A 15,445-nucleotide genomic window follows, 5' to 3' on the forward strand; every position below is an offset into this window, starting at 1 on the left:
CAAATCCATATGCCTTTAAACGCGTCTCAGCGAGATGAGTTAAATCGTACATGGCGCGACTCTGTCGAGTAGAGTCGAAGGGCAAACACCACTTGCTTGTGTGACTTGTGGAACCGGCGCGGCATTTGCATTGGAGTCGATGCTTGGTGTGATTGTTGCCGATTTGTCGCGCCCTGTTTGGGAATGCAGCGCGTTTCACTACTTCAGCACCGATGTTCACCAAATATTCAACAGAGGAAACGTATGGGACAGCTTGGGATGTCAATGCAGTAGTTTGTTACTTGAAAATCAGTGAAGAAATAAAGAATTGCAGTGCAAATCGGCCAGTTTCGTTATTACCCGCGCTTGACGTGTTACTTGTGCCCTCTGGTGGACAAGTGCAGTGCCACAAGTATTCAATTCGTGGTTACGTCTACTAGGTGGTGGACATGTGCAGTACAGGCCAACACAGTAGGCCAGCAGTTGCCGCTGTCAGGCGTCACCCGCGCATTCCCCGCAGTTGTGAGTCGCTGGTGCTGCGGTGTCCTGGCGTTAGTGCCAAGCGCAGTTGGCTGCAATGAAGCCGTGAAGACACCGCACAGTGCCACAGCTGATGTTACCGCGCCAGGCACTGCATTTGTACCATGTGACCACACGATGGCGATACTGCACCATGTTGGTTAAGTTGTTTAGCGAGTGTCCATGATGGTTAGGTTATTTAGCGCGTGTCCAAGATGGTTGGGTTATTTAGCGAGTGGTCCATGATGGTTAGGTTATTTAGCGAGTGTCCATGATGGTGAGGTAATTTAGTGAGTGTCCATGATGGCTAGGTTATTTAGCGAGTGTCCATGATGGTTAGGTTATTTAGCGAGTGTCCTTGTTGGTTAGGTTATTTAGCGTGTAACTATAACGAGTATAACTATTTATCAACGCGTCCATTGGACCACAGGCGAAGCCTCAACAAGTTGACGTTCAATGGCCGCGAAGCCAGGGGGCCTGCCGCCCTCGAATCTAAGTCAACACCGAAGTCGCTAAAACCAGGACACTCCGACAATAAATAACTGCACACAGTCACGAAGCAAGGCGGCGGCGACATTCTGAGCACGCGAGTTCCCGCGAGGAGAGCTCCATGGCCGAGGATGAACGCGGATCGCGAAGCCTCGGATGGCCGCGGACGTAGAAACCCACCATGGCGGGCGGCTGTGGCAGAAAGAAGGGAGTCCTCACTGCGCATGCGCGACTAGGGGCTCCTGCCCCGTGACGTCATCACGCGAGCATGACCGCTTGTGTATTGCAAGATGACGTCATCACGCGAAGCAATATTATTCACGTGTCGAAGTCACTCGCGAGCTCAAACGTGATGACCTCATCAAAGTGTGCTCCAGCTCCAACGTAACAAATACTTTTGAGATTCCGCGTTCGCAGTGGTGCACAAACAGCAATAAAACGCGGCACATTCGTCAATAACTTGGAGACCTAAAAAAAACATAATAGGCGACGTTTCAAACAAAGGCCCTTCTTCACAGCACACGCAGAGACTCATAGACTCAGCACACAGAGACCCATAGACTCACCACACAGAGATACATAGACTCATCACACAGAGACTCAGACTCAGCACACAGAGACCCATAGACTCACCAGATACACACTGTGACACACACAGTGTGTGTGTCACAGTGTGTATGTCACACAGTGTGTTACAGTGACACAGTGTTACACAGTGTGACACAGTGACACAGTATGACAGTGTGTCACACAGTGTCACACTGTGTGTTACAGTGTTACAGTGTAAGTGTTACACAGTGACACACAGTGTGTCACAGTGTAACACTGTAACACTGTGACACAGTGTGACACAGTGTGACACACAGTGACACACAGTGACACTGTGATGAACCCAGTCAGAGCGAAGGACCCCAATTAATGATGAACCCAGCCAGAGAGAAGGACCCCAATTAATGATGAACCCAGCCAGAGAGAAGGACCACAATTAATGATGAACCCAGCCAGAGAGAAGGACCACAATTAATGATGAACCCAGCCAGAGAGAAGGACCACAATTAATGATGAACCCAGCCAGAGCGAAGGACCACAATTAATGATGAACCCAGCCAGAAGAGACGCTCAGTGAAGGTTTGCCAAGGCGTTCACCTCCCCTCCCTCCCCCCTCCATCCAACACCACTCCCTCCACACGTAGACGGACGAGAGGGGGATAAGATGGGGAAGAGTCTCTACACCATAGAGCTCGATGTATCATCCAACCATCATCACCTAGCCAGCGTGCTGATCTTAAAGGTGCATTGAAAAATGTGATACTCCGACCGATGCTTCTGTTGTTGTGGAGTAACTCATGAAGCCAGCTATGGCTCTAGGATTTGGTGTTACATGTTATTTATGTAGTTTATTGTACAAATTCGGTCACAGTCCCTGTGATCACTGTTACATTGCAATAATGGCTTTATTTTTTGGTGATTTGGAAAACGTTTTTTGGTTTGGACATGTTTGTTTTGTTGTAGTACGGAGTTAGACTGATGGCCTTAATCTAAGTTTTCTTGTGGTTGTTGTTTGACTTGCATCCCACTGGGATTTTTTGCACACAGCGTTGGTGCACGGTGCTTTTTTCAGGAATATTTTGCTGTTTTTTTCCTGGATTTTCTGTTTGCACAGTCACACATAGTCACTTTAAGATTTTATTTCGATTTAAAGCTTTTGTGACTGCAAGGATTCATCTTCTTTGGTTCTTTCGGTAAAGTCACCACGTAGAATGAGAATAAAATAATAAATTGATAAAATAAAATAACACAATAATATTGAGAATATTATTACTGAGAATATTATTGTGTTATTTTATTTTATCAATTTATTATTTTATTATCATTCTACGTGACTTTACCGAAAGAACCAAAGAAGATGAATCACTTTAAGATGTTTTCTTGTTCGTATTTTAGTTTTTTTTGTTTGTTGTGGTTGCACCCGATTCAAGAGCCGAATGGCTCACAGGGCTATACCAAAATAAAGAAACTGAAAAACTGAAACACTTGCACCAAGCTCTCAAGACGAATGGATATTCGGACCACACAATCCGTAAAGCTATCACCCCAACCGTTGGGAAAGAACCATCTGAGGACCCAATCAAAACCATCACCTTGTCATACATTAGCAGGGGTCATCAAAAATACTTCTAAAATCCTGAGCAAACACACAAGATCCAGGCTCGATTTAACAGTGCGTAAAATCCGTGAGCTAATCCCATCTGCGAAGGATGTTGATCCCTGACGTGCAATACCCCGGCGTCTACAAACACAAACTGTGTCTGCGGCAGCAGTTACATTGGGGAAACTAAGCGACACTTATTCTTAGCTCTTTCGCTAAAGTCACGTTGAAGGGAAACAATAAAATAATAAAATATATAAAACAATCAAAATTCTCACGTTTCGACCATAACACAAACGACCACGTGAACTGGTCGAAACGTCGTGAGAATTTTTATTGTTTTATATATATTTTATTATTTTATTGTTTCCCTTCGACGTGACTTTACCGAAAGAGCTAAGAATTGAATTACTGCAGTCACGAAAGCTTTAAATCTAAATTTAAGCGACACTTCTCGGGCCGTGTTCGTGAGCAGAAGGCGGATTTGAAACACGGAAGGATCAACACCTCGGCCGTGGCTGATCATTGTGTTAATGCGGTTGGCTCACGCGAAATAGATTTCTCTAAGACGAAGTTACTTTGTAAGCCCACTGGCTATCAGCAAAGATTCGTTATTGAGGCCATCCACAGACACAATTTGAACCGAGAGGATGGGTACAGACTCAGCAATCATTGGAAGGACGTCATGGACCAGTTTGTCGTAACTGGCTGTGATGTGTCCATCCTGTCACCTCCCAATGTTCGTTTTATTTTACTAAAGATGGGACCATCAATTCCAGTTCCCGCGGTGTCGCCCTGTGCATTGGGCCCACCGCAAGTTGTTAATTTCTCCACGGCTCGTGCGTCCACCCTTCTCTCGATTCTCCCAGTTCACGTGAACATCTCCGCTTGTGATCCACGACGCTGGAGCTGCGCCTGTTTTAATCCTTTAAAACAGCTTCTTCTTCTTTGCCTTTAGCGATCGCCCCACTTCTTCCCCTCCTGATGACGGTCGCCTGCGTTGCGATCGAGACGTCGTAGTTTTCTTTGTTTATTTGATTATTTCTGAACATATCCCACGTGACTTTATAGAAAGTCCCCCAAAGAATATGAATTCCTGCACTCGCGAAAGCTTTAAGTCAACAACAAGTTGTATTGACGCAGTTGGGGAGTCGGCAATACTTGTAGGGGCTTCTTTATTCAGCAACAACAACAACAAGTTGTAGTGACGTAGAGCAACAACAACAAGTTGTAGTGACGTAGAGCAACAACAACAAGTTGTAGTGACGTAGAGCAACAACAACAAGTTGTAGTGACGGAGAGCAACAACAACAACAACGTGAACACCGCCGCCCTACGTGGGCGGACGCACTTTGACCCTCACCACAAGTAGTGGCACCGTCTGTTGCTCAGTAAGAGCAGTCGCCAGCGCCGTCTCACTAGGTGGTGAAGACGACGACGATGATGATGACGACGATGATGATGATGACGACGATGATGATGACGACGATGACGACGACGATGATGATGACGACGATGACGACGACGATGATGACGACGATGACGACGATGATGACAATGACGACGATGATGACAATGACGACGATGATGACGACGATGACAATGACGACGATGATAATGACGACGATGACAATGACGACGATGACGAACTTGAACAGCCACGACGGAGGATCCCAGACATCACGTGGTGCACCACGTGATGTCTCACGTGGTGCACCACGTGATGCACCGAAGTTACCCTCTTCCATCAGCAGGCGGCGCTGTGCCCCTACAATAACATCAACAACAATAACATCAACAACAATAATATCAACAATAACATCAACAATAACATCAACACAGTGCTATGCCCCTACAATAACAACAATAACATCAACAACAACATCAACACGGTGCTATGCCCCTACAATAACATCAACAATAACATCAACATCATGACGGTGGTGGCTGCGGCAGCGGCGGCCTTGCACGCGCTGCACACACACGGAGCCTGAGGTCTCGCCAGCGGTGTGAGACTGAGGGAGCGGTGTGAGACTGAGGGAGCAGAGAGAGAAACATCAACCAGGGGCTGTCCCCAACAGACTCCACCTATTCCTCTTATTATTACTCCTCCTCCTACACTTCTTACACCTCCTCCTACACCTCCACCTCTACCTCCTCCACCTCCTCCTCCACTGAGACCTCCTCCACCTACTCCTCCACTGAGACCACCTCCTCCACCTCCACTGAGACCTCCTCCACCTCCACTGAGACCTCCTCCACCTCCTCCACCTCCACTGAGACCTCCTCCACCTCCACTGAGACCTCCTCCACTGAGACCTCCTCCAACTCCTCCACTTAGACCTCCTCCACCTCCTCCACTGAGACCTCCTCCACTGAGACCTCCTCCACCTCCACTGAGACCTCCTCCACCTCCACTTAGACCTACTCCAACTCCTCCACTGAGACCTCCTCCACCTCCACTGAGACCTCCTCCACCACCTCCACTGAGACCTCCTCCACCTCCTCCTCCACTGAGACCTCCTCCACTGAGACCTCCACCACCTCCTCCACTGAGACCTCCTCCATTGAGACCTCCTCCACCTCCTCCAACTCCACGTGCTGCTCCATCATCCCCACGGTGCATCCTTGCCACCATCACCACCATCATCACTACCGCCACCACCATCATCATCACTACCATCGCCACCACCATCATCATCATCCTTTCCACCATCACCATCGTCATCATCGTCGCCACCATCACCACCATCCTCACCATCATCACCATCACCATCGTCGCCACCATCACCATCGTCGCCATCATCATCCTTGCCACCATCACCACCATCATCATCTTCACCATTATCACCATCCTTGCCACCATCACCATCGCCATCATCGTCGCCACCATCACCATCGTCGCCACCACCATCATCACCATCGCGACCACCATCAGCATCGTCGCCACCACCACCATCATCACCACCATCACCATCGTCGCCACCACCATCACCACCATCACCACCACCATCACCATCATCATCATCGCCACCACCATCACCATCACCACCACCATCACCACCATCACCACCATCACCACCACCATTACCACCATCACCACCACCATCACCATCACCACCATCACCACCATCACCATCGTCACCACCATCACCACCATCATCACCACCACCACCACCATCACCACCATCACCAACATCACCATCACCACCATCACCACCATCACCACCACCATCACCACCATCACCACCATCACTATCACCACCACTACCACCACCATCACCACCACCACCATCACCACCACCACCATCACCACCACCATCACCACCATCACCACCACCATCACCACCACCATCACCACCACCACCACCATCACCACCACCATCACCACCATCACCAACATCACCACCACCATCACCATCACCACCACCACCATCACCACCATCACCACCATCACCACCACCACCACCATCACCACCATCACCACCATCACCACCACCATCACCACCACCATCACCACCACCACCATCACCACCACCATCACTACCATCACCACCACCATCACCACCACCATCACCACCATAACCACCACCATCACCACCACCATCACCACCACCATCACCACCACCATCACCACCATCACCACCATCACCACCACCACCATCACCAACATCACCACCATCACCACCACCATCACCACCATCACCACCACCACCACCATCACCACCACCATCACCACCATCACCACCATCACCACCATCACCACCACCATAACCACCATCACCACCATCACCACCACCACCATCACCACCATAACCACCACCACCATCACCACCACCATCACCACCATCACCGTCGTAGTTGTCGTCAAGGCGACCCCCGGCCAGCAGGCTGCTGTCCAAGTCACTGTAAGAAGTGAGGACAGTGAGCGAGGAGTCAGACTCCGTACTGGGGCTCAGCCACTTGGGGAAGATATCCAAGTGACATTTCTCTGACAGATCGATTGCGATTTGATTTGCGATAAAAAATACATTGAGTCAAGCTCCGATTCAATATTCACTGTGTAATCGATGTAAAACACGTGATGGAGTCATTGCCACGTGATACCACCACAATATGAGCTGCTCTGGATATATTCTAATGCAAGAATGAGAACTTGAATTGCTTCCAGCGTGTATTTATTAAAATGTTCTAATTGAAATAGAACATCATTGGAAACCTCATTTGCCAGTAACAAAATACGATGATTGGTTTTTTACCCTTTTATCTGGCAACAAAACTGACACCTTTTTTACAAGTAGTCATGTTTACATTGACCACAATACCTGCGGTCGGAACGCAAACACAAAACAACTCTGATAATGTAAAAAGGGTAAAAAACCCATCATCATATTTTGTTACTGGCAAATGAGGTATCCAATGGTGCAAATGCTTTACCCCGAGCTCTCATACTCTGATGGTGCATTGTCTTTGAGTTGTGCGCCTTTTGGCGTCTTCTGGTCCAACACCAACGTGAGACGAGGCTCTAAAGAAAGCCGTCTCGGGTGTGGACCAATCAATTTCAAGGACAGTGCCAATACATTATCAGAGTTGTTGTTTTGTGTTTGCGTTCCGACCGCAGGTATTGTGGTCAATGTCAACATGACTCCTTGTAAAAAATGTGTCACTTTTGTTGCCAGATAAAAGGGTAAAAAAACAATTATGAAATAGAACAATCAAACATAGAACAATTGTTAAGTGAAATAAATAAAGACACGCACAGAATCACAGCCTTTGCGATTTGCTCATCGCATTGTTCAAATTGCGATTTCGATTTCAGATCGATTCATCGTTCATCCCTTCTACATACCTGGTGGTGGTGGTGATGGTGGTGGTGATGGTGGTGGTGATGGTGGTGGTGATGGTGGTGATGGTGGCGGTGGTGATGGTGATGGTGGTGATCGTGGTGATGGTGGTGATGGTGGTGGTGATGGTGGTGATGGTGGTGATGGTGATGGTGGTGATGGTGGTGATGGTGGTGGTGATGATGGTGGTGATGGTGATGGTGGTGATGGTGGTGGTGGTGATGGTGGTGGTGGTGATGGTGATGGTGGTGATGGTGGTGATGGTGGTGATGGTGGTGATGGTGGTGGTAGTGGTGGTGATGGTGGTAGTGGTGGTGATGGTGGTGATGGTGATGATGGTGGTGATGGTGGTGATGGTGATGATGGTGGTGATGGTGGTGGTGATGGTGGTGATGGTGGTGGTGATGGTGGTGATGGTGGTGGTGATGGTGGTGGTGATGGTGGTGATGGTGGTGGTGATGGTGGTGGTGATGGTGGTGGTGGTGATGGTGGTTGTGGTGGTGATGGTGGTGGTGATGGTGGTGATGGTGGTGGTGAAGGCGGTGGTGGTGGTGATGGTGGTGACGGTGGTGGTGGTGATGGTGGTAGTGGTGGTGATGGTGGTGGTGATGATAGTGGTGATGGTGGTGGTGATGGTGATGATGGTGGTGGTGATGATGGTGTTGATGGTGGTGATGGTGGTGATGGTGGTGGTGATGGTGGTGGTGGTGATGGTGGTGGTGATGGTGGTGATGGTGGTGGTGGTGGCGGTGGTGGTGGTGATGGTGGTGACGGTGGTGGTGGTGGTGGTGATGGTGGTGGTGATGGTGGTAGTGGTGGTGATGGTGGTGGTTGTGATGATGATAGTGGTGATGGTGGTGGTGATGGTGATGATGGTGGTGGTGATGGTGATGATGGTGGTGGTGGTGGTGATGGTGGTGATGGTGGTGGTGGTGATGGTGGTGATGGTGGTGGTGATGGTGGTGGTGGTGCTGGTGGTGATGGTGGAGGTGATGGTGGTGATGGTGGTGATGGTGGTGGTGATGGTGGTGGTGGTGATGGTGGTGGTGATGGTGGTGGTGATGGTGGTGATGGTGGTGGTGGTGATGGTGATGGTGGTGGTGGTGGTGATGGTGATGGTGGTGATGGTGATGGTGGTGATGGTGGTGGTGATGGTGGTGATGGTGGTGGTGGTGGTGATGGTGGTGGTGGTGGTGATGATGGTGGTGGTGATGGTGGTGGTGATGGTGGTGGTGATGGTGGTGGTGGTGATGGTGATGGTGGTGGTGATGGTGGTGGTGGTGGTGATGGTGGTGATGGTGGTGATGGTGATGGTGGTGATGGTGATGGTTACCTGCACACGACATTGACACCATCAGTCATCTGCAGCTTCTCGTGGTCCAGGCTCTGGGCGCCTCCTCCTCCTACAAACAACAACAACTTTACACTACACTATACACTACACTATACACTACTATACACTACTCTATACACTACACTATACACTACACTATACACTACACTATACACTACTATACACTACTATACACTACACTATACACTACACTATACACTACACTATACACTACACTACACACTACACTATACACTACACTATACACTACACTATACACTACACTATACACTACACTATACACTACTATACACTACACTATACACTACACTATACACTATACATTACACTATACACTACACTATACACTACACTATACAGTACGCTATACACTACACTATACACTACACTATACACTACTATACACTACACTATACACTACACTAAACACACTATACACTACTATACACTACACTATACACTACACTATACACTGCACTACACACTACACTATACACTACACTTTACACTACTATACACTACACTATACACTACACTATACACTACACTATACACTACACTATACACTACACTTTACACTACACTATACACTGCACTACACACTACACTACACTTTACACTACACTATACACTACACTATACACTACACTATACACTACGCTATACATTACACCACACACTACACTATACACTACACTATACACTACTATACACTACACTATACACTAATATACACTACACACTACACTATACACTACTATACACTACACTATACACTACTATACACTACACTATACACTACACTTATACACTACACTATACACTACACTATACTATACACTACACTATACACTACTATACCTACACTATACACTACTATACACTACACTATACACTACACTATACACTACACTATAAACTACACTATACACTACACTATACAAATACACAACACACTACACTACACTATAAACTAGTAACTAATTGGCTGTGTCAGGTGGTGAAGGCTTTAATGACAAAGCGTTGAGATATTCACGCCATGTAACACAACAACGAGCCCTACTGTGGACATAACGGCAATGTTGTGTCCATACCGTAGCAGCGAGACCTCCCGCGTGCCCGGCGAGGCAGTCAACATCTCGGCAGACCGCCACCACCACCACCACCACCACGACCACCCCCATCATCACCACCACCACCACCACCCCCACCACCACCACCACCCCCACCACCACCACCACCCCCACTGCCACCACCACCACCATCACCCCCACCACCACCACCACCACCACTACCCCCACCACCACCACCACCCCCACCACCCCCACCACCACCACCACCGCCCTCACCACCACCACCACCACCACCGCCGCTCACCGGGATGCTTGCCGGCGGCGCTCCAAATGCCCCACGCGGTGCCCAGCAGGAAGGGCGCCAGAAACGCCGCCGCCACCATCAGCGTCACCATCAGCGTCAACATCAAGCGCACGGAGGAGGTGGTGGTGGTGGTGGGGGTGGTGGTGGTGGTGGGGGTGGTGGTGGTGGGAGTGGGGGTGGTGGTGGGAGTGGTGGTGGTGTTGGTGGTGAGTGGGGGTGGTGGTGGTGGTGTTGGTGGTGTTGACTATGAGAGCGGGAAGACATGGGGAGATACGGGGAGTTACGGGGAGACAGAGAGAGACAGAAACACGGAGAGACAGAGACACAGACAGAGAGACAGAGAGACAGACAGAGAGACAGAGACACAGACAGAGAGACAGAGACACAGACAGACAAAAAGAGACAGAGACACAGACAGAGAGAGAGACAGAGGCAGACAGAGAGACAGAGACAGTCTGTGTATATCTGTGTGTGTGTGTCTGTGTGTATCTGTGTGTGTGTCTGTGTGTATCTGAGTGTGTCTGTGTCTATCTGTGTGTCTGTGTCTATCTGTGTGTGTCTGTGTCTGTGTGTATCTGTGTGTATCTGTGTGTGTGTGTCTGTGTATATCTGTGTGTGTGTCTGTGTGTGTCTGTGTGTCTGTGTCTGTGTATATCTGTGTGTGTGTCTGTGTGTGTCTGTGTGTCTGTGTCTGTGTATATCTGTGTGTGAGTCTGTGTATATCTGTGTGTGTATCTGTGTATATCTGTGTGTCTGTGTGTGTCTGTGTGTATCTGTGTGTGTGTGTATCTGTGTGTGTCTGTGTCTGCGTGTATCTGTGTGTGTGTGTCGGTATATATCTGTGTGTGTCTGTGTCTGTGTGTATCTGTGTGTGTGTGTGTCTGTGTGTATCTGTCTGTGTGTGTGTCTGTGTATATCTGTGTGTGTGTGTCTGTGTATATCTGTGTGTGTGTCTGTGTATATCTGTGTGTGTCTGTGTCTGTGTGTATCTGTGTGTGTACGTGTCTTGTAATTACCAACACAGTGTTCCGGCATCAGCGCATCCACACAACATCATGGATGCATGCCGGGTCCAAGCAAGAACATCTGCTGGACTACATAGTGACGGACCAGCGGATACGAGCCCATGTCCTTGACACCAGGACTTACCGTGGAGATGATCTGCCCTCTGACCATCGACTAGTCATCTGTAAGATGCGCCTGCCATTCTTCCACTCCGGTGGAGGGTGTACACCCAGGACCCCATTCCAACCTAAAGTGGCCTGGTCTCAGTTATCTGATGAAAGTTGCAAGCGAGAATTTCATCATCGCTTGCGGCTGGGATTGACAACGTCCCCGACTCCTCCTGATGTCGAGGGTAAATGGGCGAGGTTTAGGACTGTGACTCATGCAGCTGCAATGGCTGCTTTGGGTACGCGGTCCAGACCTCCCCAGAGACCCTGGCTGACAGAGGAGGTGTTCAGGATGGTTGAGAAAAAGCGACAGGCCCATTGTCATCGGCTACAGAATCCCACGTCAGAGAATGAGGAGGCTTACCGCAGCCTTCGCTCGGAGGTTCGGAAAGCCGTGAGGCGCTGCAAGGATGGGTGGTGGTCACGGGTTGCTGAGGAGATGGAGTCTGCCTCAGTGGCCCGTGATCACAAATCTCTATTTAACTCCATCAAAAAAGTAATCTGCAGTGCCACACCTATTACCATCATTAGGGGAAAAAACGATGACGCAATCTCCGACCCCCAGGAACAGGTTTGCAGATTTGCTGAGCATTTCTGTGAGGTCCTGGGGGAGGGAAAATCCCTCAGCCAGGAAAACATCGTGGCACAAAGTGAGGATGACCCTGCTGAGGCTGCGGTGCCTCAAGTATTGAAAGAAGTCACCCCCTGTGAGTGGCTGGCTGAGGTGCCATCTGTTGAGGAAGTACTGAAGGCGATCCGGAGTCTGAGACCAGGAAAGGCAGCGGGCAGAGATGATCTCCCAAGCGAAATGCTGAGGGAGGGCGGCGTTTGTGCACAGACTGCCCTATATGACATCATAAGAACAGTCTGGACCACTGGACGGGTTCCGCAGGATTGGAAGGATGCCCTGGTGGTCCCCCTTTTTAAGAAGGGGGACCGCACAGACTGTAATAACTACAGGGGCATCTCACTCCTCAGTGAACCGGGAAAGGTCCTGGCAAGGATTATTCAACATCGCCTTGCCAGGCACGCTGAGGAGAGGCTTGCGGAGCCCCAATGCGGTTTCAGGAAAGGGCGGTCCTGCACAGATGCCATATTTTCTGTCCGTCTGCTACAGCAGAGGTGTAGGGAATTCCAACAAGACCTACATCTCTGCTTTATTGACCTGGTCAAGGCCAATGATACCATCAGTAGGCCTGGGCTCTGCGTTGTTCTTCGTGCTTTTGGAGTACCTGACCCTCTGCTCACGATCATTAAGGACCTTCATGATGGTGAGCGGGCCCGGGTAAAACTACGTGGCCGGGAGTCAGAGCCATTCCCTGTACACCTTGGGGTGCGACAGGGATGTCCTCTGGCTCCCACATTATTTAACATCTATTTTGACCACGTAGTTCGTGAAGCCTTCAATAGCTGTACCGGGGGAATCTCCATATGGTCCAGATATAATGGGAGGCTGATCAACGCCCGGGTGCGGTCAAGGGATGGCTCCCTATTGCTCAACCACGTTATGTATGCTGATGATTTGGTAATAGCTGCTCATTCAGAGGAGGAGTTGGAGACGCTGCGGCTGAGACTGGAGCTTACCACTAAGAGGTGGGGCCTTACCATCAGCCCCACCAAAACTAAGCACCTGCCTGGGTATTTTGTACCATCGGACACTCCACCCCCACAACTCCCAATCGGTGATGGGGCAGTTGTGGAGAGAGTGGAGAGTTTCCCATACCTGGGCAGTGTGCTTATGACTGGCTCCAGTTTAACAGCAGAGGTCTCACTCCGAATCAGTCGAGCGACAATCTTTTCATCGGTTGCATAACTCTGTGTGGAAGCTACCTGGTCTGTCGCTCCGCACTAAGCTTCAGGTCTTCTCGGCCACGGTCATTCCCTCCCTTCTCTACGCTTGCGAAACGTGGACCCCCCCTAATGGAACATCTTCGCCGGTTGGAAACATTTAGGCTGGCCTGCCTACGATCCATCCTGGGTTTAACCAGACTGGATTGTGTGAGGAGCTCACAAATCCTTGAAAGATCTGGGCAAGGTCCCATCGGTGAGCTCCTCCGGCGGGGAAGGCTGCGATGGCTGGGTCATGTAGCCCGCATGCCCAGCCACCGCATGCCGAAACAGCTTTTGTTCGGCCGGATAGAGGGGGCTAAGCGGGCGCGGCACGGGCTAGAGAAGAGATGGAGTGATGTGGTACAGGAGGACGTGGAGCTGAGTGGACTTGCCGATGACTGGTACTAGCGGTGTCAAGATCGGCCTCTGTGGAGGAGGCTCGTGAAGGACGCTACTGGGCAGTTGGAGGCAGTCGGACACTCCACCCCCACAACTCCCAATCGGTGATGGGGCAGTTGTGGAGAGAGTGGAGAGTTTCCCATACCTGGGCAGTGTGCTTATGACTGGCTCCAGTTTAACAGCAGAGGTCTCACTCCGAATCAGTCGAGCGACAATCTTTTCATCGGTTGCGTAACTCTGTGTGGAAGCTACCTGGTCTGTCGCTCCGCACTAAGCTTCAGGTCTTCTCAGCCACGGTCATTCCCTCCCTTCTCTACGCTTGCGAAACGTGGACCCCCCTTAATGGAACATCTTCGCCGGTGGAAACATTTAGGCTGGCCTGCCTACGATCCATCCTGGGTTTAACCAGACTGGATTGTGTGAGGAGCTCACAAATCCTTGAAAGATCTGGGCAAGGTCCCATCGGTGAGCTCCTCCGGCGGGGAAGGCTGCGATGGCTGGGTCATGTAGCCCGCATGCCCAGCCACCGCATGCCGAAACAGCTTTTGTTCGGCCGGATAGAGGGGGCTAAGCGGGCGCGGCACGGGCTAGAGAAGAGATGGAGTGATGTGGTACAGGAGGACGTGGAGCTGAGTGGACTTGCCGATGACTGGTACTAGCGGTGTCAAGATCGGCCTCTGTGGAGGAGGCTCGTGAAGGACGCTACTGGGCAGTTGGAGGCAGTCGCCCTCCAACAACAACGGAGGGCGGAGGAGCAACGCTCACAACAACGAGCGGAGCGCCGGGTGGCTAAAGCACAGCAGGTTGGCACAGTAGGGGGCACAGGTGGTGCATCAGCCAGTCATCTCAGTCAGTCGACCCGTGGCACCTGGGTCTGCCCAGTGACCTCCTGCCAGCGGGCGTTCGACACTTCACGTGGCCTCACGGTGCACATAGCCTGGCACAAGCGTCGTGGTGACGTCACCGCCACTTAGTGGCGAATGGCGGTTGTTGTTGTGTGTTTCTGTGTCTGTGTGTGTGTCTGTGTGTGTCTGTGTGTGTGTGTATCTGTGTGTGTGTGTGTCTCTGTGTGTCTCTGTGTGTGTGTCTCTGTGTGTGTGTGTCTCTGAGTGTCTCTGTGTGAGTGTCTCTGTGAGTGTCTCTGTGTAGCGGTTAGCGCGCTGCGCTATGAACCTGGCGACCCGGGTTCGATTCCCGCTCACGGCCAATACCAGTGACGATTTTCTGAACCGGTCCCGGGCTTCCCCTAGGTCGACTCAGCCTCAAATGAGTACCTGGTGCGGTGTGTAAACATTGCCACTGGGGAGACAAAGGCGGTCGGGCGTGGTGCTGG

General features: G+C 50.4%; 1 protein-coding gene across 1 annotated transcript in view; it reads right to left on the reverse strand.

The window, feature by feature from the left end:
- Window positions 1-3,164: 3,164 nt before the first annotated feature.
- Window positions 3,165-15,445, reverse strand: part of LOC142919531 (uncharacterized) — a 17,766-nt gene continuing 5,485 nt past the window's right edge. Inside the window, exons 6-9 of the mRNA XM_076062473.1 lie at window positions 10,712-10,955; window positions 9,314-9,383; window positions 6,621-7,042; window positions 3,165-3,172 (exon numbers count right to left, since the gene is read on the reverse strand). Coding sequence (XP_075918588.1) covers window positions 3,165-3,172; window positions 6,621-7,042; window positions 9,314-9,383; window positions 10,712-10,955 — 744 coding nt within the window. The remainder of the gene's footprint in view (window positions 3,173-6,620; window positions 7,043-9,313; window positions 9,384-10,711; window positions 10,956-15,445) is intronic.

Source organism: Petromyzon marinus, unplaced genomic scaffold, assembly GCF_048934315.1.
Source record: "Petromyzon marinus isolate PM22_M1 ecotype Great Lakes invasive population unplaced genomic scaffold, UKy_Petmar_22M1.pri1.0 PM_G_Scaffold_60, whole genome shotgun sequence".
Classification (NCBI taxonomy): domain Eukaryota; kingdom Metazoa; phylum Chordata; class Hyperoartia; order Petromyzontiformes; family Petromyzontidae; genus Petromyzon; species Petromyzon marinus.